The sequence below is a fragment of the Lynx canadensis genome, chromosome E3, assembly GCF_007474595.2.
Source record: "Lynx canadensis isolate LIC74 chromosome E3, mLynCan4.pri.v2, whole genome shotgun sequence".
Lineage (NCBI taxonomy): Eukaryota > Metazoa > Chordata > Mammalia > Carnivora > Felidae > Lynx > Lynx canadensis.
Genome location: NC_044318.1, coordinates 16,753,725 through 16,778,470, shown reverse-complemented (window position 1 = coordinate 16,778,470; position 24,746 = coordinate 16,753,725). Strand labels below are relative to the sequence as shown.

General features: G+C 42.5%; 1 protein-coding gene across 1 annotated transcript in view; it reads left to right on the top strand.

Annotated features, from left to right (window-relative positions):
- Positions 1-23,368, top strand: part of DNAH3 (dynein axonemal heavy chain 3) — a 166,877-nt gene extending 143,509 nt beyond the window's left edge. Inside the window, 10 exon segments of the mRNA XM_032591638.1 lie at positions 6,183-6,355; positions 6,357-6,409; positions 8,801-9,045; positions 10,625-10,741; positions 14,852-15,006; positions 15,836-16,003; positions 17,655-17,797; positions 20,133-20,337; positions 21,198-21,335; positions 22,727-23,368. Coding sequence (XP_032447529.1) covers positions 6,183-6,355; positions 6,357-6,409; positions 8,801-9,045; positions 10,625-10,741; positions 14,852-15,006; positions 15,836-16,003; positions 17,655-17,797; positions 20,133-20,337; positions 21,198-21,335; positions 22,727-23,080 — 1,751 coding nt within the window. The 3' untranslated portion in view covers positions 23,081-23,368.
- Positions 23,369-24,746: the final 1,378 nt, after the last annotated feature.

Genomic DNA, 24,746 nt, shown 5'->3' with positions numbered 1-24,746 from the left:
ATTTTGAGAGAGGGGGGGCATCTGGGTAGCTCAGTCAGATAAGCATCCGACTTTGGCTCAGGTCATAGTCTCATGGTTCAGGAGTTCAAGCCCCATGTTGGGCTCTGTGCTGACATCTCAGAGCCTGGAGCCTGCTTCAGATTCTGTCTCTCCCTGTCTTTCTGCCCCTCCCCACTTGGTGCTCTGTCTCTCTGTCTCTCAAAAAGATAGATAAACATTTAAAAAAGAAGAAACATAGAAAGTGAGAGAGTGTGTGCCTATGCATGCGTGTGAGTTGAGGGTCAGAGAGAGAGAGGGAGAGAGAGAGAGAGAGAGAGAGAGAGAGAGAGAGGAGAGAGAGAGAGAACGAACCTGCTTAGGTTCTGCACTGACAGTGTGGAGCCCAAAGTGGGGCTCAAACTTACGAACTGTGAGATCATGACTGAACAGAAATCAAGAGTCAGATGCTCAACCAGCTGAACCACCCAGGTGCCCCCAATTAAAGTGTAATGACTAATACTGTGTATAACTGTATATAGTAAAAAAAAAAAAAAAAAAAAATCAATGTGGAAAAGTATAGGACTGTGGCTCCACCAGGGCCATTTTGCCCCCTCAAGGGACATTTGGCAAAGTGGTGAAACGTTTTTTTTGTCACAAGTAGGGGGTGCTACTAGCATCCAGTAGATTGAGCCCAAGGATGCTTCTAAACATCCTGCAGTGCACAGGACAGTCCCCCACAACAAAGGATTATTTGGCCCAAAATGTCAGTAGTGCTGAGGTTGAGAAACCCTTGTGTAGAGTGAAAGGTATATCTTCCTCCTAACCCTTCCAGAAGTAACCATTATTACTGGTTTGTGTATCTTTCCAGAAATCAAATTATTGCATATTAACAGGTATGAGTTATTGACAGAAATAGATTTTTTTTCTGTTCCGCTGGATCTCAAAGCTTTCATTTTCTCTGTGGCTGAATGAAGAAAAGTACCAGAAATGCAAATGACAAGGTTGCCATTCTTTTGTAACCCCTGAGGTGTTTGACACTTATCCTGACCTGGATGGAAAGCTGGCAGCTGTGCACCAGGGAGGAAGTCGGAGGAGGGAGCTGAAACGACTAGTACCCTTTCCACGCTCCCATACCACAGTGTTATTGTGAAAAAAAAATTCATGGTCCCTTTCTAGTAGCTTTATTTTAACCCCTATGTCCTTTATGTGGCAGATTTAAATTAGAGCAATGAGGGTAAACCAGGAAAGGTAAAGAGAAATGGAGGAAAGGTCATAGTATGGTCTGTAAAATGATGATGTGCTGGCAAAGGATGGGCCAGTTGTGTCCAGTGGCATATGTTGCATATTCCTGTCTGTCTGTGCTAGAGGCCTGATCAGATTTAACTTGGATAACTTCCCAGGAGACCTCACGGGTACTGTGTCCCTTGTAGTGCCTCACACCAGGAAGCATATACTATCTGATTGTCTTTCCCTTTCTGATTAAGTTTTATCAGTGGACTCAGGCACTGTCATTGTGATCCACCTTCCCATTCTGCTTCCCTTGTAAAGTTTCCCATCGGCCTCACAGCTAATGTGATGGTTCTCAATCTTGGCTGCACAATGGAATCATCTAGTTTGAGGGGCAGGGGGCAGATTAAGAAAAACCTCCATGTGCACGCCACACCCTCAACCAATTAAATTAAAATCTTTGTCAATGAGGCCCAGGCATTGTGTTTTAGAAGCTTTTCAGGTAGGGGCGCCTGGGTGGCTCAGTTGGTTAAGTGTCCAACTTTGGCTCAGATTATGATCTCATGGTTCTTGGGTTTGAGCCCAGCGTCAGGGTCTGTACTGATAGTTCAGAGCCTGGAGCCTGCTTCAGATTCTGTGTCTCCCTTTCTCCCTGCCCTTCCCCTGCTTGTGTGCTCTCTCTTGCTCTCTCTCTCTCTCTCTCTCTCTGTCTCAAAAATAAACAATCATTAAAAAAAGAAAAAAGAAGTCTTTCAGATAATTCCAGTATGTTTTGGAAACAACTGACCTGATGATTTTAGTGGCCTTAAAAAAAATCAATCCCCAGATCCATTATTTCATTAGGGGCTACAAAATGGTATTTTAATTCTGTCAACTATGTTTGCATTTATTCGCTGGAACTCCTCTATGAAGAAAAATTTCCTTGGTCAACTCTTTGGTTTACTCTGACTATAGCTCAAAAAGGACCAGCAGAATAGACACTTGGTTCATTCTCTTGATTTCTCAAACTTCATATTAATAAATTAGTGCCCTGGCATCCTGTGAAGTTACTTAAGCAATAAGATTTTCTTCGTGCCATTGTGAATGCATAGATTTTAACATAGTGGGTGTTTCAAACATGGTGGTGTTTTATTATTTACTATTCTTTTTGGTTTTCAAATCATTCAGTCTCTAGCCTGTAGGGGCCCCTTCATGCCTAGTAGTTTTCACATAACCCCGGTGGTTTTATATAGCATCCTTGCCGTATAGAATTAGCATGTATTCTGGGCTCATCTTGTACAGACATTTCTCTAAGGAACTCCAGTTCTTTCAAAACAGGCCACAGGATTTGGAAACCACAATATGAGTACTACTGGATGGATCATTGATTGCAGACCTTACTGCTCACTAATTCTTTCTGGCTGTCTCTACCCTGTGCTTTTAATCAGTACTTTGAGTTTTTATCTGCAGTGACAGTGCTTTCCATTTCTAGAAGTTTTATTTGTTTTATTCCAAATCCATGTATTTCTTTTTTCGTAAGACTGTGAATTTTATTATGCTTTGTGGTCCTCCTTTATTGATTTTTAGATGTATTTCGTTCATGTCTTTTTCAGAAATTATATTAATCTGCTAGGGCTGCTATAAATAAATATCAAAGACTCAGTGGTTTAAATAAGAGAGATTTATTTTCTCTCAATTCTGGAAACTAAACATCCAAAATCAAGACGTCGGCAGGGTTAATTTCTTCTGAGACCTTGGCTTGTTTGTGGCCAGTTTCTCCCTGTGTCATCTTCTCCCTATGTCTTTATATGGTCTTCTCTCTGTGAGTATGTCATTGTTCCAGTCTCCTCCTCTTTTAAGGATACCAGTCCTGTTGGATTAGGACCTGCCCTGTTGACCTCATTTTAACTTAATTACCTCTTTAAAGACCCCATCTCCAAATACAGCCACATTCTGAGGTCCTGGGAATTAGGGCTTCAACATATGGATTTGAAAGAGATATAATTGGGCTCATAACAGAGTTCATATATAATCTGTGGAGTATTAATTCTCCTGATTGTTTTATGTGCTATCCCTTATAGTGATATATTTCCTCACGTAGCTTGTAATTTTTTATTGTGAGTTCACAATCAGCAATCTTGTGTTCTTTTGTGGGAGTCTCCTAATACCTTGGGTTTTAGGAGTGCCCTAACAGAACGACTTTGCATATGCAAACACTGATGCCCCAGGGGGGGTTGCCACTCTAGATCAATTTTTTTTAAGTTTATTTATTTATTTTGAGAGAGACAGAGACAACATGAGCAGGGGTGAGGCAAACAGAGAGGGAGAGAGAAGCCCAAGCAGGCTCCACACTGTCACACGGAGTGCGTGACCTCACAGAGGCGCGTGCAGAGCCTGACACGGGGCTCAAACTCACAAAACCATGAGATCATGACCTGAGCCAAAATGGACAGTCGGGCGCTTAACCAACTAAGCCACCCAGGTGCCCCCATTCTATATCAATTTTATGGGAAATTTCTCAGTTGGGGAATCCCACCCACAGGTACTATAAACCCACACCCTTCATCCACATGTGGCATAGGCTTAGTGTTTTGTTTTCTCAGCAGAGAGTTATTTTTTCCACCAATGAGCTTCTGCATTGCTTCTAGACCAGTAGCCAGATTTCTGGCCACCTTAACGTAAAGGTGCAGCACTTTGAAGGTCCCAACTGTCTACAAAAGTCTCAGTTCTAGCCCCCCATTTCTTATGAGTGCAAAAGTTATGTGTCCACAATCACCCAACATCCAGACTGGTTAAATAAAGTATGGTATATTCCAATTGTGAAATGCTATGTAACCATGAAAAAGAATAAGACTTTTCTGTATGTACAGGCATAACTTGTTTTATTGTGCTCTACCTTACTGCACTTTGCAGATCCGGGTTTTTTGTTTGTTTGTTTGTTTTGCACATTGAAGGTTTGTGGCAACCCTGCATCAAGCAACCTATCAGTTCCATTTTTCTTATTTTTTTAAGAGAACAAATCTACACATTTATGTATGTATGTATGTATGTATTTTTTTTAATGACAGAATGTCTAACTAAGGAGAGTTTTTTTTTAGGAATGTTTACTTATTTTTGAGAGTGAGAAAGCACATGTGTGCACACTAGCAGGGGAGGGACAGAGAGAGAGGGAGACAGAGGATCTGAAGCAGGCTCAGCACTGACAGCAGAGAGTCTGATGTGGGGCTTGAACTCACGAACTGGGAGATCATGACCTGAGCCGAAGTCTAATATTTGAGCAACCCGGGTACCTCTCAGTTAAGTTTAAATCCTTAAGGAGTACAGCATCACACAGATTTTTGTGGTCAGTGGCCTTAGCAGGAAGGTTGCTTTGAAACTTGGCACAAAACATGGCACTGTTTCCATGAGCATGAATTACTTTTCCCCAGAGTACTCTGGTTTTCTTCAGTTTGCCACCAGGAATTACTGTGTTGTTCTTTGCTTTGTACACATAAGCACATCTCTTGCGTAGATAGAATTCAGTTTCATGTTGAGCATAAACACCTTCAATTTTAAGAAGTGCCGTGTGCTCCCTCTGGTTCCAAAGAAAATTGGCCTTGGACCACAGCCTTCCAGACATATTTGTCGTTTTAGGAGTCCTGTTTCCAGCAGGCGGCCACAGGCTCCAAGATGACAGGAAGAGTATTGGTGCCATTTTTCCAACAACATTTGCTCACTTCATGTCTCTGGGTCACATTTTGGTAATTCTTGGCAATATTTCAAACTTTTCCATTGTTTTTCATGGTGATCTGTGATCAGTGATTATAACTTACTGAAAGCTCAGATGATAGCATTTTTTAGCAATAAAATATTTTTAAATTAAGGTACATACATTGTTTTTTAGACATAATACTACTGCACACTTAACGGGTAATATTGTAGTGTAAACATAACTTTTATATGCACTGGGAGGCCAAAAAAAAAATCATTTGCTCGTTTTATTGCATCATTCACTTTGTTGCGATGGTTTGGAACCAAACCCGCAATATCTCTGAGCTGTGCCTGTATTGATGTGGAAAACATCTAAGTGAAAGAAGCAAATGTAGTATTCTGCAGTTCTCATAATAGTATATATGCATTTATTTAATGCATAAAATATGTTTGGAAGGATTCACAAAAAGCTAGTAACATTGGCTGCCTCAGAGGAAAAGTGAAGAGAAAGAGACTTACTTGAAATTTCACTGTACAATGCCTATTTTTCTAGTAAAATACATTTTGTAACAACCCAGTTTCTAGTTCTTTGGTTGTGTGTTCATCTCTTTAGTTTTGAGTTCCCTCTTCATTTTTGGCACCTGGGAAATTCTGTCTCTCAGACTCTATTTTTTTTTTTTTGTTATTGTTTGTATTGTATAATTCAGTTTGTAATTTTTTTAAATAAAGAATTCCTGGGGCACCTGGCTGGCTCAGTTCAAAGAGAATGAGGCTCTTCATCTTGGGGTCATGAGTTCAAGTTCCATGCTGGGGGTAGAGATTACTTAAAAAAAAAAAACTTAGAGGGGCTCCTGGGTGGCTCAGTTGGTTGGTTAAGCATCTGACTTTGGCTCAGGTCATGATCTTGTGGTTTGTGGGCTCAAACCCCAGGCTGGGCTCTGTGCTGACAGCTCAGAGCCTGGAGCCTGCTTCTGTGTCTCCCTCTCTCTCTGCCCGTCCCCTTCTCATGTTCTCTCTCTCCCTCTCTCTCTCTCTCTCAAAAATAAATAAACATTTTTTTTAAACTTAAAAAGAAGAATGTCTATGTATTCAGAACAAAAGAGGAATCAATAGTAGCTTCATTCATCCTCTTAAAAGAAGTCTAAAGCTTCCCCATAGAGATGCTTATTTTTGTAATTGACAGAAGCCAGTGAGTTTCTTTCCGAGTCCAGAATTTTGATGTAGCCCTTCTTTCTGCATAGTCCCTGTTAATATGGTCTTAGCTGGCCTGTCTTCTTTCAAAAAAACCTTTTTCTTCCTGGTCTCAGGCCTGCTGAAGTTTGCTGATGATCTTGGCATGGGAGGCACCAGAACACAGACCATCTCCCTTGGCCAAGGCCAAGGCTCAGTTGCTGCCAAAATGATCAACACTGCCATCAAAGATGGGACCTGGGTGGTGTTACAGAACTGCCACCTGGCCACAAGCTGGATGCCTACACTGGGAGAAGATCTGTGAGGAGGTGATTGTTCCCGAAAGCACTAACATCAGATTCAGGTGAGATGCTGCCCCACCACTACCTGTTTCCGGGCCCCAATCTTGAGCTCCAGATGTCATGCTGGTGGCTGGGAGTGCAAAGATGAGCAAACGCAGTTCTCATCTAGCAGAAAACAGACCATGGATGAATGATGCTGATGCCATGCAGTACCTGCTGTACTTGTTTGAATAAGAACCATGGAGCACAGAAAAGGGAAGGGAAAGCTGGGGAGTGCCTAGAGGCCTGACAGTTGCCTGGGGTTTTGAAAGATGATAGTTTTGCAGGAAGGACGTTCCAGCCGGAAGGGATAGCATCTATAAAAGCAAAGATGCATATGAAGGAAACACTGAGAAGTTATTCTATGAATATGGGGTATATACTATGAGAAGTTGTTGGGGGATATAATAGGAGATGTGTCTGGGAAAGTAGATTAAATGTCAGTAAATCTGATTTTTAAAATTGTCATGGAAGAAATCTCACCTGTAGTGTAGGCACCAATGTCCATGCTGCTCTAACCTGTATTTCTTGGGCTCTGTGGAATTTTAATCAATACTGGAAAGAGCTACCTATTTTTTGTGTGAATTTTAAAGCCTAGCAAAACTGGGCCTCAATTTTTGCGTATACAAAATGATGAGATGAACCAGACAGACTTCAAAGCCCTTTTCAACTCAAATGTTCTCTTATTCCAGGCAAGAGGTCAGCGAACTACGGGCTGTAGTTCAAATACAGCCTGCTACCTGATTTGTATGGCCTATATGCTAAGAAGAGTTTTTACATTTTTAGATGGTTGAAAAAAAATCAAAACAACATTTCGTGACACATGAAAATTATATGAAATTCAAATTTCAGTGTCCATAAATAAAGTTTTATTGAAATAGAGCCATGCTCATTCATATCCTGTCTATTGTGACTGCTTTCACAATATAAGTAGTCTAACCGAAACCATATGGCCTGCAGAGCCTAAAAATTTTACTCTTTGATCTTTTACAGGAAAGGTTGCCAACTCCTGTTTTAGGCTACAAAGTTTGCTGGTTTTTTCCTTCCTATCTTCCTTCCTCTCCTTCCTTCCTTCCTTCCTTCCTTCCTTCCTTCCTTCCTTCTTTTTTCTTTTTTAATGTTGATTTTTGAGAAAGAGAGAGAGCGCGCACGCGCGCACAAGTGGGGGAGGGGCAGAGAGAGAGGGAGACACAGAATCCAAAGCAGGCTCCAGGCTCTGAGCTATTAGCACAGAGCCCGACCCACGGCTTGAACTCACAAGCCATGAGATCATGACCTGAGCAAAAGTCAGATGCTTAACTCAGGTGCCCCTGGTTATTTTCATTTTAGTCATGTTTGCCTGAAAATAGGAAAGTGTTTGGTGTTTATTTACAAAGCCAGATTAGGCAATGGTTTATTATATACATGTAAGACTCCTATAAAATCCATAGAAGAGTTTAAAGGAATCCAATTAGTTTCAAGAATTCTGTTTGGTTTGGGATGGTGGCTTGATTAAGCACCATGAATGATACAATGAACATTGAACAAAAAATTATTTATGCTGATATTATGGTCTTCTGTAATATGATCCTAACACAAAAGTTATTACCCCAAGTGCCTATAGGAGCCAGGAATAACCATATATGAATGAAGAGGACTTGGCCACAGGAGATATTCAGTTCCCACAGTACAGTGGCAGTCATCATGGGCAGTCAGCTTCAGTGTTGGACACTCAACGGAGAGTGGTGGGGACTGCAGTGAACTAGAGGCCCATGCATGACCTTTAGAGAAGAGCAGTGACTACCTAATACAAGTGACTATTGCCATGCAGGAGTGCAGGCCCCTTGTGTTCAGATTTTCTCATTATTTTAAAGGGAAGATGGGGAATCTAGAATTTTTAAAAGAAAGTCCCAGTTTTTTAAAGTTGGCAGCTACTTCAAAGTATGTTGTAGCCTTGTGTTGGTTTGCATGGTATGAGCTAAATATCACCTAACTGCAGCCTGAAGTCGGACCTCAGTCTACCTGTTTATGGCCTCTTCCCTTCCCTCCTGGCAACTCCTGGGGTGCCAGGTATCATACTGACCTAGTAGATTCTCAGGTAGTCTTGCAGGGGAGGAATATGGTGTGGTGTTTAAGATGGCCTTTGGAGTCAAGGAGCCCTGAGTTCACATCCCATTTCAGTTGCTTCTAAGTTGTGTGTCCTTGAAAAGTCCAGTTGACCTCTGCATGCCTCCGTTTCCTCCCTGGTATAAGGGAATAGCTAATCCCTTCACATAGGGTGGCTGAGAGGGTCAAGGAAGGGACATACATTAAATTCTTATCATGGGGTTTGGCATCCAGTAGTGCTTAATAAATGGTGGCTATTATTTTTTGTTATCGCTTTTTAATATAACTTACTGCATTGCTCTAAATAGTTAGATCTGTTGTTCTTCCAGACTCTGGTTAACCAGCTATCCATCAGAGAAATTTCCAGTCAGCATTCTCCAAAATGGGATCAAAATGACCAACGAGCCCCCCAAAGGGCTGCGGGCCAACCTTTTGCGCTCCTATCTCAATGACCCCATCTCGGACCCCATGTTTTTCCAAAGCTGTACAAAGGCAGTCATATGGCAGAAGCTGTTGTTCGGGCTATGTTTCTTCCACGCCATTGTTCAAGAAAGGAGAAACTTTGGACCCTTAGGTAAGCGATGACAGTGTACCTGGGCTGCTGGGGCACAGATCACAGACAAATGCAGGTATGTGTTCAAGTTTATACTCCGATAAGGTTGCCAGTAAAATGCTGTATAAGTATATTCCATGTAATATTTGGGACATACTTAGACTAAACATGATTTGTTTAAGTGGAATTAAAATTTCACAGACTGTCCTGTATTTTTATTTGATAAATTTGACAACCCTATAATTAGGTCACTATCAATGTCAAGAAAAGAGATGTTGCTCCAAAATTAGATGTCTCTTAATTATTGAAGTAATATGTTAATGAAAAAATTGTAAGCCCTTCCCTTTGGTGAGTATTTGCCTATCTTAGGTACAATGGCCATTTTCCAGGGAGTTGTCACCAGGTAATTTATGAAATTTGAGTAGTGCTCTAAACATGTGCATAACAATGAAGGAAGTACAAACTGGGGCATTTGCCTGTGCTTCTTCTTGAAAACTAAAAATAAATTTCATTATTAACATATCTGTCCATGGCCTAACTTACTACTTTATCTTAACTTAATGCTCTTGTTAGAGCAGAACATCCAACTGCTAATACAGATTCCATATCCACATGGTTTTAAAGGTTGGGCTACCTCTGATTTTTGTTCAACAGCCTTGAAATGGCCCAAGGCGATGCATTTCAGCTGTTCTTTTGGCTTAAATATGGAGGCAAAACTGTCCTCTTGGCGATTCTCTCTGAGCATCTTCTTCCTTTCCCTCTCCTACCACCCACAGCCCCTATTAGCTTCCCAGACCACCTGACCATTCCACTGAGGGGTACAGGGATGACACAGCCTGGGCTGGACACTCCCACCACATCTGTGTTTCATATACCATATTCTCCCACCACTATTCTCCCACCCATGCCAGATCTCCAAAAGTCCACGTAAGAGTTTGGCTGGAGCCAACAGGCCAGTTGTGGTTTTTTTTTGCCAGAACACGAATTTTTTTATTTTGCTAAATTTTTATTTGAATGTAAATGTGCAGGAGGAAATTAAATGTCCCTGCTGAGCACACATCCCACTGAACTCTGCTGTCTTACACTGTGCCCACTTCACATATTTATGTCACTTTTCCAGCCCCTCTGGGCATTTATCATTATACCCTTGAAAATACCCTTGATAGTTTCTTCAAGGCTGGCCATCCCATTTTTCCCATGAGGCATGAGGAGGGGAATTCTCAAGCTGATTAGTTCTGTTGCCTAATCATAAGATATTGCTCTCTAGCTATGCTTTAGTGTTATTTTGGAACCCCTGTGCATTACACAGTATTCCAGCCAGGGTGAATTATTCTCATTCCACAAATCCCAGCATATTAACATCTACCTTAACAAATGGGGAGATCCATAAGAAAACTGATTTTAGAATGGATGTTTTCTCAGGCAGAATGGCTCCCACATTGGCAGTAAATGTCAGGGCTAATAGTTGGCCTGGTACTTGATATTCATGGGGCTGAAAGAGGCTGCTGCTCCACATGACGCTTAACTCTACAGCTCAGTGTCTGAGTGGAATTATGAGCTCTTGGCACTGAAGTCTCTAATTCTTCTATGCTTTGTGCAGGCTGGAATATTCCTTATGAATTCAATGAATCTGACCTGCGGATTAGTATGCGGCAGATCCAGATGTTTCTGAACGACTACAAGGAGGTGCCATTTGATGCTCTGACTTACCTGACAGGTATTTCTGGGAGGAAGCTTTGCAGTTATAAATGTCCAGTATCCCACTCCACCCCTCTGCTCTTCTGGTTCCACCTCCATTCATTTATTTACTCAATCATTCTTTCAACAAACATTGAGCTCTTACTAATGCTGGTCACCATGACAGATATTATAAAAAACGAAGATACAATTCCTACCTTCAAGGGGCTCACAGTCCACAAAGGAAAAAATATATATAAAGAAATAAATGACCATACAGTCATAAATTCAGCAAGGGAAACATTTATAAAGTCGAAAGGCAACGCAGTGATTAAATCTCAGGGATGGGGTAGGGGGTGATCATGGAATACTTCCTGAAGGCATAAAGGATGGGTTTTGAGGGATGAATAGGAGTTTTACAAGTGGAAGAAGAAAGCAGGGTAGGCGTAGGAAAAAAGAAGGAGAGCGTTCCCTAGCACAGGTATCCTAAGTGAAAACACCACTTGCTGTTTTATTAAAGCAGTCTACAGTGACCTTTATTAGTCACTCAGATATTTACTAGTACATGGATATAGAAGAATGTAAATGGATAGAACTTGGTTGCTTCCCTCATGGAACACATCATGTAGGCCCAGAGATAGGAGATAAATATAGATGGGTAAAGCGAGTGGAATACCATGGCGGAAGGTCAAAATGAAGCACAGTTGGAAAACCCTGGTGTCTTCAATATTCCGGGAGCACCTGGGTGGCTCAGTCAGTAAGCGGCCAACTTTCGGCTCGGGTCATGATCTCGCGGTCCGTGAGTTCGAGCCCCACGTCGGGCTCTGTGCTGACAGCTCAGAGCCTGGGGCCTGCTTCAGATTCTGTGTCTCCCTTTCTCTCTTGCCCCTCCCCCACTCATGCTTTGTCTCTGTCTCAGAAATAAAAACATTAAAAAAAAATTTTTTTTTTTAAAGATTACATACAAGTTCCTTCCTCAGCTCCATATGTTAAGGAGTTGTGTGGATCCTTTCCCCGATTGTGTGGCAGATGCTCCATATATACACAATCATCACCTTGAGTCTTCCACAGTAACCTTATGAGCTTCATGTTAGTGACCCCATTTTAGAGTCAATGAGGACTGAAGGCCTTAGAGCAGTGGTTCTCAACAAAGGGCAGTTTTGTCCCCCAGGGGACATTTCGCAATGTCTGGAGACATTTTTTGCTTGCCACCACTAATAGAGATGCTACTGGGTAGAGGCCAGGATGCTGCTGAACACCCCACAACGCATAGAAGAGCCCTCACCACACAGAAACTATCCAGTACAAACCTGTTAATACTGCCTAAGATTGAGAAATCGTACTTCAGAGTGATTAAGTTCGGTTGTAAAGGTCACGTAGACCTTACTTAACGCAGTACGCTGTCCCCTAAAATGAAAACCCCAAGTGGACATGCACAACATAAGCTCAGTGGATATTAGTTTGGTGAAAGAACTTCTCTAAAGAAGTGAGTCATTTTCCTCTCATTTCAGGTCACGCAGAAGCATATGCCAGGGCTGTTCTTCAGAATGCAGAATGAGTGCATACTTGCCCTAGGATAAGGTCTTAGTATGAGACTGCCTGGAGCCCATAAAGCAACCTTCCCTGACCGTGTCAGCCCACTGGAGGAGACTCACTGCCCACCTAGGCCAGTCAGCATAGGCTAATTAGGCCAGGAGAATCAACAACCCCCACATCTCAAGGGTGTAAGACATCTAAGGTCCATTTCTCAGCCACTCTACATGTCTGGGGTGAGATGGCAGGGGTCTGTGCTCATTGTGATTATCTATCTACCAGCTGGCAGAAGCTCCACCCACTTTTGATGCCATGTCTCAGCACATACTTGTGTGGTCACTGCCACAGGAATAGCACTGAAGGGCTCATGCCAGGAATTAAATGCACAAGAAGTTGTCTCCCATACCTGGCCCCCACAAGGGACCCAGAGAAGTGTAACTTGCCTATGTGCCTGGAAGGAAAGAAAAACCGGATGTGGATGATCATTAGAACTCTGTGCTGACACTAACCAAAGAGACGGGTCTTGTTTGAACAATGGTTATCACATTCAATGGGCCGAAGTCAATGCATTATTCATCTGGTACCCCCAGCCTTGGCAGGGAGAGTAGAGACCTTAGAGGAGACAAAAGCAAGGGGTGCCTGGGTGGCTCAGTCGGTTAAGCTTCTGACTTCATCTCAGGTCATGATCTCACGGTGCATGAGTTCAGGCCCCACATTGTGCTCTTTGCTATCAGCACAGAGCCCACTTTGGCTCCTGTGTCCCCTGTTCCCTCTCTGCCCCACCCCTACTCTCTGCCCCTCCCCCACTCGAGTGTGTGCTTTCTTTCCACACCCCCCCTCAAAAATAAATAAACAGTAGGGGTGCCTGGGTGGCTCACTCGGTTAAGTGTCCAACTTCATCTCAGGTCATGATCTCACAGTTGGTGGGCTCAAGCCCTGCATCGGGCTCTGTGCTGACGGCTCAGAGCCTGGAGCCTGCTTCAGATTCTGTGTCTCCCTCTCTCTCTGCCCCCCCTCTGCTCATGCTCTCTCTCTCTCTCTCTCTCTCTCAAAAATAAATAAACATTAAAAAATTTTAAAAAAATAGTTGGGCTCCTTTAAAAAATTAAAAAATTAAAATAAATATTAAAAAAAGACAAAAGTACATCCTGGCTCCCATAGGAACTTGTGCTCTTGATACCAGAATAGACCTATAAGTAGCTATAAAGAAATCCACCTTCCTTTACAAACATAAAACCCAAAGCCTGCAAGGGTATCCCCTGGAGGAAAATTTGCTGATAAGGGTGTGGTGGCAGGACCTTGCATTATGACTCTGTGCCTGAGATTTACCTTTACTTGGATTCACTTTTGGGTGCCCTCGAGCTCTGCCATGCTGACTTCAGTGAGGGAAAACCACTGCGCCTTTGATGTTATATTTTTAATTGTTATATTTAATATAGTGCTATCAAAAGCTTGTTTATAGCTGAGACCAACCATAATGTTCAAACTGAACTTTGCTAAACGCCTGGAAAAGTCCATAGAGAGAGCCTCAGAAATCTAGATGGTCTGGCTTAAGGTAAAACAGCATCTGCAGGGCTCAAATTACTCAAAAAGTAAATAGACCCTTACTCTGCCCTTAATGAGCCACCCATATCCTCCTCCTTCACATTTAGACCCCTCCAAGACCAAGAGAAGCTGAGGCCTCCTGCCCCCACCTTAGGTCATACCTCCTGTTTCTTGTCTGTAGACCTGTGTCTTCCTGGAATGGTTGGAATTGGAAATGAGCCTGCATATGTGTGTCCACACACGCATATACACACAGATGTGTTTCCTCCTTGAAGACTAGTGTGTTGTCCATTAACTACCAAATACCAGGTGGCACCCACATACTATGGAATCTGGACCAGCTAGAAAATGCGTCATGGGCTTGGCGAGATGGATTTGATGTGGCTTCCAAAGATTACCTAATTATTTTTGTAGAAATCTGAGTGTAGAAACCTGAGTCTCAGAGAATGATATTAATGATGGGGGTGGAGTATCCCAAAGCAGTATGTATGGGATAATCACAATTTTCAAAAATATATTTATTTGTAATAGCTGTAATAAATTGAATACTTTCTGTGTGCTATATATTGTGCTAAATGTTTTATAAGCATTATTAACCACAACCTTGTAAGATGGGTACTGCAATTATCTCTGCTTCTCAACAGATGAGAAACTGCTGGGATTGGAACCCAGGACTGTCTTATGCCAAAGTGCTTGCCCTGAACCACCTTTATGTAATGCTTTTCATGTGTGTACACACACACACACACACACACACACACACACACACACAACCACACACATGAAGAAGATGCCTAAATGTTCACAGTTACCTTTGATGGAATTATTGGTGATTGTATTGGTTTTTTCTTTCAGTTTATTTTTACTTCCTAATTTCTAATGTGGTGAATAAGTACTATTTTTGTGGCAAACATAATACCAATAAGGCCTGATCTCATCCCAATGTGAGCATTGGTTTCAGCAACCCTGCATCTAAGCAGAGTTTCTTGGCCGGAAGAATCCTCTGTTTTAGGTTAATGACCAAGTTCATTATGACGTTCCTTGAGCTCAACTTCTTCTGTGGTTGTCACAGGGGAATGTAATTACGGGGGCAGAGTGACTGATGACAAAGACAGGCGTCTCCTGCTATCCCTTCTGTCCACGTTCTACTGTAAGGAAATTGAGCAGGACCATTACTCCCTCGCTCCTGGAGACACTTACTACATTCCTCCTCATGGCTCCTACCAGGTGAGGGGCTTGGCAGTCTCCATGTGGCTAGGGGCTGCGGCGTAGCCAAGGAGAGCCAGGGGTAGCTTTGGGCTTCCTGACTTGGGACCATAAGTTATTTCCAATATTCCAAAAAGCCTCTAAGAGAGACATTATTATTATTGAATGAAAGCTGGGTATTTGATAGACAAGATCTTTTCAAAATGTGGGGCCCATCTTGAGGAGTTAAGGGGAAGGATGGTTAAAACGAAGCCTTGGTAGTAACCTGGTTGCAAATTGCTACTTGAAAACAAAGGTTCAGAAAGTGGCTAAAGGGGAAGGACAGAAAAACTGGATGGGAGAATGAGAACAGGAAGAAGAAAACAGGAAATCTGTAAGAGCTTTAAGAGGGATTTCTTTTATTAAACACCTGTTATATGCCAAGGCCTATTACTTTGTAACTTCATTTATCTTCCCATTTACAGATAAGGAAACTGGGGGTCAAGGTTACACAGTTAGTTTTCAGTAGAGCTAGGATCCAAACCCAGTTCAGTCTGACTGTAAAGCCAGAACTGCAGGGGGAGCAGGGAGAAGCTAGGGGTGGGAGGGGAGATACTCAGTCCTTCTGCCTTCATACTCACTCCCCAGAAGACTGTATGAGGAACAGCTTGGGGTGTGTTTACCGTGTGTGTGTGTGTGTGTGTGTGTGTGTGTGTGTGTGTGGTTGGTTGGTGTGTGGGGTGGTGGGCAGATGTGGCCTGTGCTACCAATCCAATGTGATTCTTGCTTGGGTTGGGTACAGCTAAGCCCTAAGTGATCTCTGGGACCCCAGAGGACCTGGGTTTGTGTCAACTGAACATTTCCTTTCCAGTCCTATATCGAGTATCTTAGGAACCTACCCATCACAACCCACCCAGAAGTCTTTGGCCTCCATGAGAATGCTGACATCACCAAGGACAACCAGGAAACCAACCAGCTGTTTCAAGGAGTGCTGCTGACCCTCCCTAGGCAGTCAGGAGGGAGTGGCAAGTCCCCTCAGGTAATCGGGCTTTGGGTGGGAGACGTAATTCCATTCACAGACAGTTGTCCATCTGGTGGTCATGCAGGATTGTGGGTGATAACCTAGAAGGCTGACGATCGGAGGCTTGGCAGACTCTGTGGGGCATGGGTGCTCTGGTCTTCCTGCTGAGAGTCCTTAAATACAGAGCTGGAAGAGCAGCAGTGTTTCCGGATTGTCAGCTGCTCCTATATAGCCCTCAGGAGTCATTGCTCTACCCATATGTCATCTATACTACATTTACATAATATTTAAAACAAAATCTCTTCAAAACATTTCTTTTAAACACTGCATATCGTGCGACTCTTGATCTGGGGGTCATGGGTTAAAGCCTTACATTGGGTGTAGAGATTACTTAAAAAATAAAATATTTAAAAAAGCTCTGCACATCAGTACCATAAATGGAAACCCAATGTCACTTCCATAAAGTCACAACAGCCACAAAATAAAATGAAAACTAAACGGTTATTAGGTTCTTCGCAGATTATGTTGCTGAGGCCCTGCTGGCTGCTTGTGAAAAGAGGAGGATCAGCCAGTGTTACAGAGCGTTTAGTTAGCACTGATCTGAGACTTTGTCCTTGAGAAGAATGAAAAGAGAAAGGCAGCTGAAACTTGGAAAGAGAATGACTTTATCACCATGTGATTCAACATGATGTGTTCCATGTCCTGGAAACACCTAGAAACAGCTTGGGTGCCTCTTGCAGTCCATGCTTTATGAGGCACAGACCTGGTCCACCATCCTCAGTCTACAGATGGGGGTGAAATAGCCCAGTGGGAGGAAGAGACCTGCTTCAAAGCATTCATCAACTCAGAGGCAGAGCCGGATCCAGGACTGCCATCTCCTGACTCCACCACACCCTCTTCTTTCCTATCCTTCCCTTCCCTTCTCCATCTTCTGAGCTACTCCATGTTCAAGCCCTCTCAGCTGTGGGTTTCTCTTGATTTGGCTCATAGTGCCATAAATGATAATAGGTATAAAGATAGAGCAGCCTGCTTGGTTTCAGTTTAGGGATGGAAATTCCCCTCACTGTGAGAAGAGGGAAGGAAGTGTGTGTTCCAAGCCTTTCAGATCCATAGGATGGCAGAGCTGTGTGTTTCTCCCACACCCAGGTCCTACTCCTTGCTCCTCTAGGCCTGTCCCCTCCCCTACTTGGCCAACCCCATTGCCCTGGGCTATTCTTGCTCGATGCTGAGGAATGGCTTACCGCTTTCCCAGGTGTCCTATACGGTCACTGGCACTGAGCAAGAGTCCCATCTGTACCATGAGCTTGTTATGAGGGGCTGGCTGAGAGAGCTGTGGGAGATGCTCTCCTAGGAGGAGTTTGGCTGGGTTCAGCACTGCCTGAGGCTACCTATCCAGCCGTCAGAACCTTACTTCAGGTGTAAGAATAGGGCTCTTATTGCTTAGGTTTTTTTACCTTCTGGGCCAAGAGGTGATGCCTTCAAGAAGACTGGTAGAGAGGTAAGTGACCTCCTTTCCCCTAGGCAGAATTGGCTTTTGTAGGAGAGTTCCCAGGAAGGTCCTGTAGGCTGTGATTAAAAAGACCAACGCTCACTGCTTCAGGTTTACCCAGACAAAGCCACAGTGCACAGGCCTTGTTTCTCATTCACCTCTCTACGTCTGTACTTTAAGGAAGTCATTGAGGAGCTGGCTCAGGACATACTCTCCAAGCTTCCCAAAGACTTTGACCTGGAAGTGGTCGTGAAGTTGTACCCTGTGGTCTATGAGGAATCCATGAACACTGTCCTAAGGCAGGAGCTCATCAGATTCAACAGGTGGGCTGGATGGTTTTACTTGGATCCTTGGAGTGGGAGTGTAGGGGTATGATCTCATGGGCAGTAACTGACATGTGCACTTGATAAGCGGTTTGCCCCACCTATGGGGAGGGCTGTGAATAGGACCATCCCAGCATGTGTTGACCCAAGTTTAACTCAATTTTTCTAGTCATTCTCTTCCACTCATTGATAGTACACCTGGAAAATCAGCTTAAAACCAATACCAAGCAGACTCATAGTAAAAGTAATTATCAGAGCCGCTTTTCTTGAGCCCTTAGTGCCAGGTATAGCTCCAAGCACCATGTATGTGTTTGTATTCAAACCATGTAATAGTCTTTTGAAATAGGAACAGTTAGTAATCCCTCTGCCCCCATTTTAAAGGTGAGAAAACAGACCCAGAAGAGTTATACAACTTGCACAAGGTCATACAGTAATTCAGTGACAGAATGGAGTTTGAATCCAGGCTGTCTGATTCCAGAGCCCATACACTTACCCAATATGTGAAATCAGGGTGAATATAGAAAAGGGTGGAGAGAAGTTTATCCCATTGCCCCTATCACACAGGTAGAGAAGGGGTGTGATGGGCTGGCCATGGAGCTAAGGGTCTCTGGCCCTCCTTACTTCTCTAGTTACTACAGCAGAGAACCCAATACATCATCTTGATTTGACTTCTAAATAAGACTGAAAGGTTCTCAAAGACCATATATACCAAATGAGAAAGCTCATCACTTCTGTCTTCAAGTCAAAGGTTCTCACTGCTCCCAGCTCTCCATCTGTTACTGTCTCCATTTTGCCTCATTGATCATTGATTAGTTTTAGGGACATCCCTAAACTCTGAAGTACTAAAGAACTGGAAGAATGTCATCTAAGTATTCCTTGCCTTCTCAGTGTTAGGATTAGAGTCAACTCTAGAGTCAACAGACAGTTGACCATATGGGGGAACGAAGCAAAGTATAGGGTGTGAGCTAAGGATGCAGCAGCACTGCTGTGAGTCAGATACTTTGCATGATGGGATGTAGTTGTCATTCATCCAGATGCCAAGCCTAATGGCTTTGCTCTTCTGCTATCCAAGCCTCTCCTAAGGTCACAGGAACTCTTCCTTAGTGGTTGTAGGGGCCTTCACTAGCCTTTACCACTGGTCATTGTAATAGAAGAGAACAGGGTAACAGCAATCTTATTTTCCATGACGGTCAGGATTAATCACATTGAGTAATCTACCCCCACATCCTCACCAATCACTTTTTTTTGGCCTGTTCACCATGTGGTATGAGAATATCAAAATGATTAGGTGACAGTTCAGTTTCCAGTTCAGGGGAATCATTACTGTGTCTTCTGAGGCAAATGTTACTTCCTAAAACCTTGAAACTAGCAGAGCACATAGTTAAAAAAAAAAAATACAAAAACTCTTACAAGTAAGTCTTTAGGTGTAATAGCCAAAGGTCTGTGGAATAATCCTTCAGCTATCTGACTTTGCCCCTTGACTCCTTAGCCAAGCACATGAACCAAAGTTCTGACCCTTAAATTCCTCTTAATATGAATATTAAGTGATTACGTGTCTAGGAATCCCTTTCTTGCATATGATCATTCTCATATCCACTTGGCTGGGATTCCAAAAATTGCTAGAGATGACAAGTTATTTCTGGTGGCATATTCTTTGGCACTCTCAGGTGAATTCCCTCTGGGCTTAGCTAGGCCTCAAAACATAGAGGCCAGAGAGAGAGGCAGGCAATCTTGGCATCTCCCAGGCTGTCTTTTCTCAGGCATGGACCTCATAATCTATGAAAAGAACTTTGGTAATATGGATCAAACCCCTTCAAATTGTATTACCTTTTGACCTAGAAATTCTACCTTTCATAGGAAAATCATTGTAAGTTTCCACAAAGATTTATATGGATGGATGTTCCTAGCAATGTTGTTAACAGTGATAACAAACCTAGAAATAACATGTTTCAGCAATAGGGGAATGGTTAAATAAAATGAAATACCTTGTAGTCATTAAAAAAGGATGATTTAGGTCTCTATTGAATTGGAAAGATGCTCCCTATACGCTAAGAGAGAAAAACAGATTACAAAAAAGTAATATAGTTAATACCATTAAAAATAATTTATGTTTACATATAGAAAAATTTGGAAAGATAAACATCAAAGTTATCTTTAGGTGGTGAGATACCAGGTGATTTCATTTTTTTCTCATCTTTATAATTTTTTCCATCATGAATGTATATTACTTGTCTGACCTTTCAAAGAGGGGAAAAGTGAAAGGAGACCTGAGTCAGGGTATTTGGGTAGGGTAAAGCTGGAGAAGCTGGCTGAGCCAGCTCCTTTGTTCTTGCAGGCTGACCAAGGTCGTTCGCAGAAGCCTCATTGATCTTGGCCGAGCCATCAAAGGACAGGTCCTGATGTCCTCAGAGCTGGAGGATGTCTTCAGTAGCGTGATCGTGGGTAAAGTGCCAGCCATGTGGATGGCCAAGTCCTACCCATCCCTGAAGCCCCTGGGGGGCTATGTGGCTGACCTGCTGGCCCGCCTGGCCTTCTTCCAGGTACCTGGGAGTCAGGGCAGCTGGGCACCTGGCACACGCATTCAGGTAGAGAGGACATTCTGAAATGGATTGAGCACCTACTGGAAACAGTCTTGCCAGAATTGAGGGCAGGAGTCGGAACTAGAATAAATGTTACAAACTAGTGGCTCATGGGCCAGATTTGACTAATAGATACATTGGGTTTGGCTGCCTGGTAATTAAAAAAAATTTTTTTTGTTTATTTATTTATTTTGAGAGAGAGAGAGAGTGTGCATGTGTGAGCGTGTGCAGGGAAGGGGCAGAGAGAGAGGGGGGGGAGAGAGATTCTCAAGCAGACTCCATGCTCAGTGCAGAGCCTGATGCGGGGCTTGTTCCCATGACTGTGAGATCATGACATGAGCTGAAATCAGGAGTCAGATGCTTAACTGACTGAGCCACCCAGGTGCCCCTAATTTAAAATTTTTTGAGATAGCATGTAAACATTGAATTATTACACATAACAATCCAGATGTTTGTCCTGCAAAAAAAGGAAGAGCTGAAATAATGAGCCTGCATTCCTGCATGGCAACTATTATGAGATGAGTGGCTGTTGCTCAGTTTAGGCAAGGCACATAGTTTCCACCATTACATTCCCTGCCAGTGTCTATTATACCCCGACACCAGCTTGCACCTGTGCTTTTCTTAAAGTAGAAATATATGTTTGTACCTTCATTTCAAAAGTGGGGGAAAAAAGTGGGAAAATACAAACTAAACTGAGAGGGCTACCTGTTTTGAGAAAAAAGAAAAAACATCTTTCTTAACGGAACTCACTTACATTACCTGCCTTTGAACTATCTTTGATGTGCTGTTGATTTTGAATTTTTATTTCTGTGACTCTCCAGGAATGGATTGACCACGGGCCCCCTGTGGTCTTTTGGATCTCTGGATTTTACTTCACACAGTCATTTTTGACCGGTGTTTCTCAGAATTATGCCCGGAAATACACCATCCCCATTGACCACATCGGATTTGAGTTTGAGGTAGACATACTTTGGGTTAGGCCAGCTCAAGGGACCAACCAGAGAAAGCAATGTTGCCTGTTTTTTAATGAGTCCAAACATTTGGATGTGTTAAGGCCCAAATGCTTCTGAGATGGTACAAGTGAAGTATTTAGTATGACTTAAAAATAGCTCCAAAATTTATTCCAGACAGAATCAGAGAATTCCCAAGGCTTTGTTGCTGTGTATACATAAAGAATATTTCCAGAGAAAAACTCTGCCACCATTATACCAAGAAAAATTAAAGCATGCTTCCCTATTGTTTATTCATCATTGGTGGACTCTTCATTTGGAAAGATGTTAATGGTCTTGGGTAGTGCTTTCCTTGGAGTGAAGTCAAAGGAATGACCAATAATCAAGTGTCACCTTTGTCCATATATGGAGAGAAAAGAGTAAGATCATCTTGTCCAGAGGTTGCAGACTGGTTGATAGGTCTTAATTTAGTTTATGAATGAACTTGGTAATCTTCGAAGGCAACATGAAGCTGAAATTAATGCAATAAGGTAACAAAATAACTGGGATAAATATTGGAAAATAGATAAATCCATCTTTTTTGATGTTGAAATGATTGTATACCTAGAAACCCTAAAGACTCTAAAACTACACCTGTCAGAATACTGATAGATAATAGGTATCAGAATACTGATATGGTGATTGGATACTCGGATACTGGTTAAATATACAAAAACCAATAGCCTTTCCTATTCTAGCAATAAGTACTTAGGAGTAAAAATGAGAAAAATATTCTATTCACAACAACAGAAAGAGAATTTGAATGATTTTAAATGGAGCTTGTCTTCTCTGGTTCATCATAATCCCCACCACTCCTTATTCTCCTACACCTGGACCATTTTCTGCACTCACCTTAAGGAATTTGACTTTACTACCTCTGAATTTAAACAGTGGTGTGCTGGAGCTGGCTCATATCAACTCACCAGACCCGGGTGGAGCTGGTTATTACATAGTTTTAATAGCCTGAAACATGTACACAATAGAAATTGACAAAAACTGCAAATCAAGGCTTTATTTCTCCCTGCCAGACAGCTGTTTTACCAGCATGCATCGGAATCTTACCTCTCACTTTATGGATCCAGGTCCCAATTGTGCAAGGTCACTAAGCTAGTTACAGTTAATGTGATCCCCTAGCTCCTACTTTAGTGCATTCTCTATGCCTACCATATAGGAGCACAGCATGCTGACTAGGAATCAGACCTGGTTCATTTGTGAAGGCAGGAGTATTATCACAGAAGCCACAGTGTCCTGGGAAATGTATATTGGGAAAGGCAGACATTGCAACAGATTTTCTGATCTCTTGATGCTGCCCCATTTAGGGAAATTGCAGGTAATAGAACTTACAGCTCTCTCTCTTCCAGGTAACCACACAAGAAACAGTCATGGAGAGTAACCCAGAAGATGGGGCCTACATAAAAGGACTCTTTTTAGAAGGTGCCCGCTGGGACAGGGAAACAGTGCAGATTGAGGAGTCTTTCCCCAAAATTCTCTATGATCCACTGCCCATTATTTGGCTGAAACCTGGGGAAAGTGCAATGTTTCCACATCAGAACATTTATGTATGTCCAGTCTACAAAACAAGTGCCCGAAGAGGCATCCTCTCCACCACAGGCCATTCCACCAACTATGTCCTCTCCATTGAACTCCCAACAGACAGGCCCCAGAAGCACTGGATAAACCGAGGGGTAGCCTCTCTGTGCCAGCTGGATAATTGATGGCATCCATCTCAATGCAGGAAATAAAAGGTATCTCATTCTCAACCACAACCTAGCTTTCCTTTCATAAGAGACACATGGTATGATGATGATGGCAGCAGTTATATTAATAGAGCACTTGCTACGAGTCAGTATTTCAGAGCAGCCCTATAAAGTAGGTTATTATTATCCTCATTTTATGGCCACAGAAACCATGATACAGAGAAGGTAAGTAAGATCTCCCAAATCAGATAGCTACTAAACTAGTGGAGCCTGGATTTGAACACAGATGATGGGACTCTTCAACCTAGACCTTTAGCCATTTGGCTAAACTCCTTTGTGTTTTATTTCCTGTTGTTTTGCTGTAACTTCCACTGAACTTTAATTGCTTCTTTCCTAGTGCTGTTTCCTAGCACTAACATCACAGCCTCTCAGGTTCAAAAAGGCTTGAGCCACTGTGCTGACAGCTCAGAGCCTGGAGCCTGCTTCAGATTCTGTGTCTTCCTCTCTTTCTGCCCCTCTCCCACTCTGTCTCTCTCTCTAATAATAATAATAATAATAATAATAATAATAATAATAAATAATAATAATAATAATAAAAACATTAAAAAAACCCAACTAGTTCAAGGTTTCACAACTTATCAGTGATAGAAATGGAACCCAAATACTTCTCTACTAGCCTGCAACAAATGGGCAGAAATTTCAGGAAGGAGACATGAGAAAACCAGCATTTGTTACATGCCTACTATGTACCATGGGTTGTGACCTGGTCCTTTAGATATCTTGTTTTTTCCTATGTGGTGGGTACCATTGTCTCTCCCTCTGGAGATTATGTAACTTGCCTAAGATCATCCAGCTCTTTGACATTGCAGAGCCAAGGTCTGTCTGGCTCTAGAACCCATGCATTTTTCACTGCCACATGCTGCCTCCCTGCCAATGACTTGGCTATGTTATGATGTAGAATCTTAAATGTGTAGCTCCAACAACCATGTCCAAAAAATTTCTAGTTTATCACTTTCCTGTTTTCCCCCAGAGCCAGCTAAAAGAGAATCCTAAGGAATATAAAAATCAAATTCTTTGTATATTACTTCTCGACTAACTCTTTCATTTAGCTCTTTGGCTCTAAGTGACTTCAGGGCATTCCAGTGGTCAGTTCATAGTTGAGCAAAGACATAAGGCTGTTTGAGGGTCTTTTTTTTTTTTTTTTTTAGAACAGTTTCTGAATGTATTTTTTTAAATGTATGAAATTTGTTGTCAAATACAGTTTCTGAATGTATTTTTTTTAATATATGAAATTTATTGTCAAATTGTCAAAGTGCTCATCCCAAAAGATGCCCTCAATACCCATCACCCACCCTCTCCTCCCTCCCACCCCCCATCAGCCCTCAGTTTGTTCTCATTTTTTAAGAGTTGTTTGAGGGTCTTAATGTGTCTTTCGGTTTCTCTGCCTCTTCACTAGAAGAAAGGTCCTCAGGGTTTTTTATTTTTCCTGAATGTGGGAAGCTTCAGAGAACCAAACATACATACTCCAGAAATCTCTTCATGGAAACATGGAGTTGATAAAATTCTGATTAAGAACCCTAAATTAGGGGTGCCTGGGTGGCTCGGTTGGTTAAGCGTCCAACTTTGGCTCAGGTCATGATCTCACGGTTCATGGGTTCGAGCCCCATGTCAAGCTCTCTGCTGT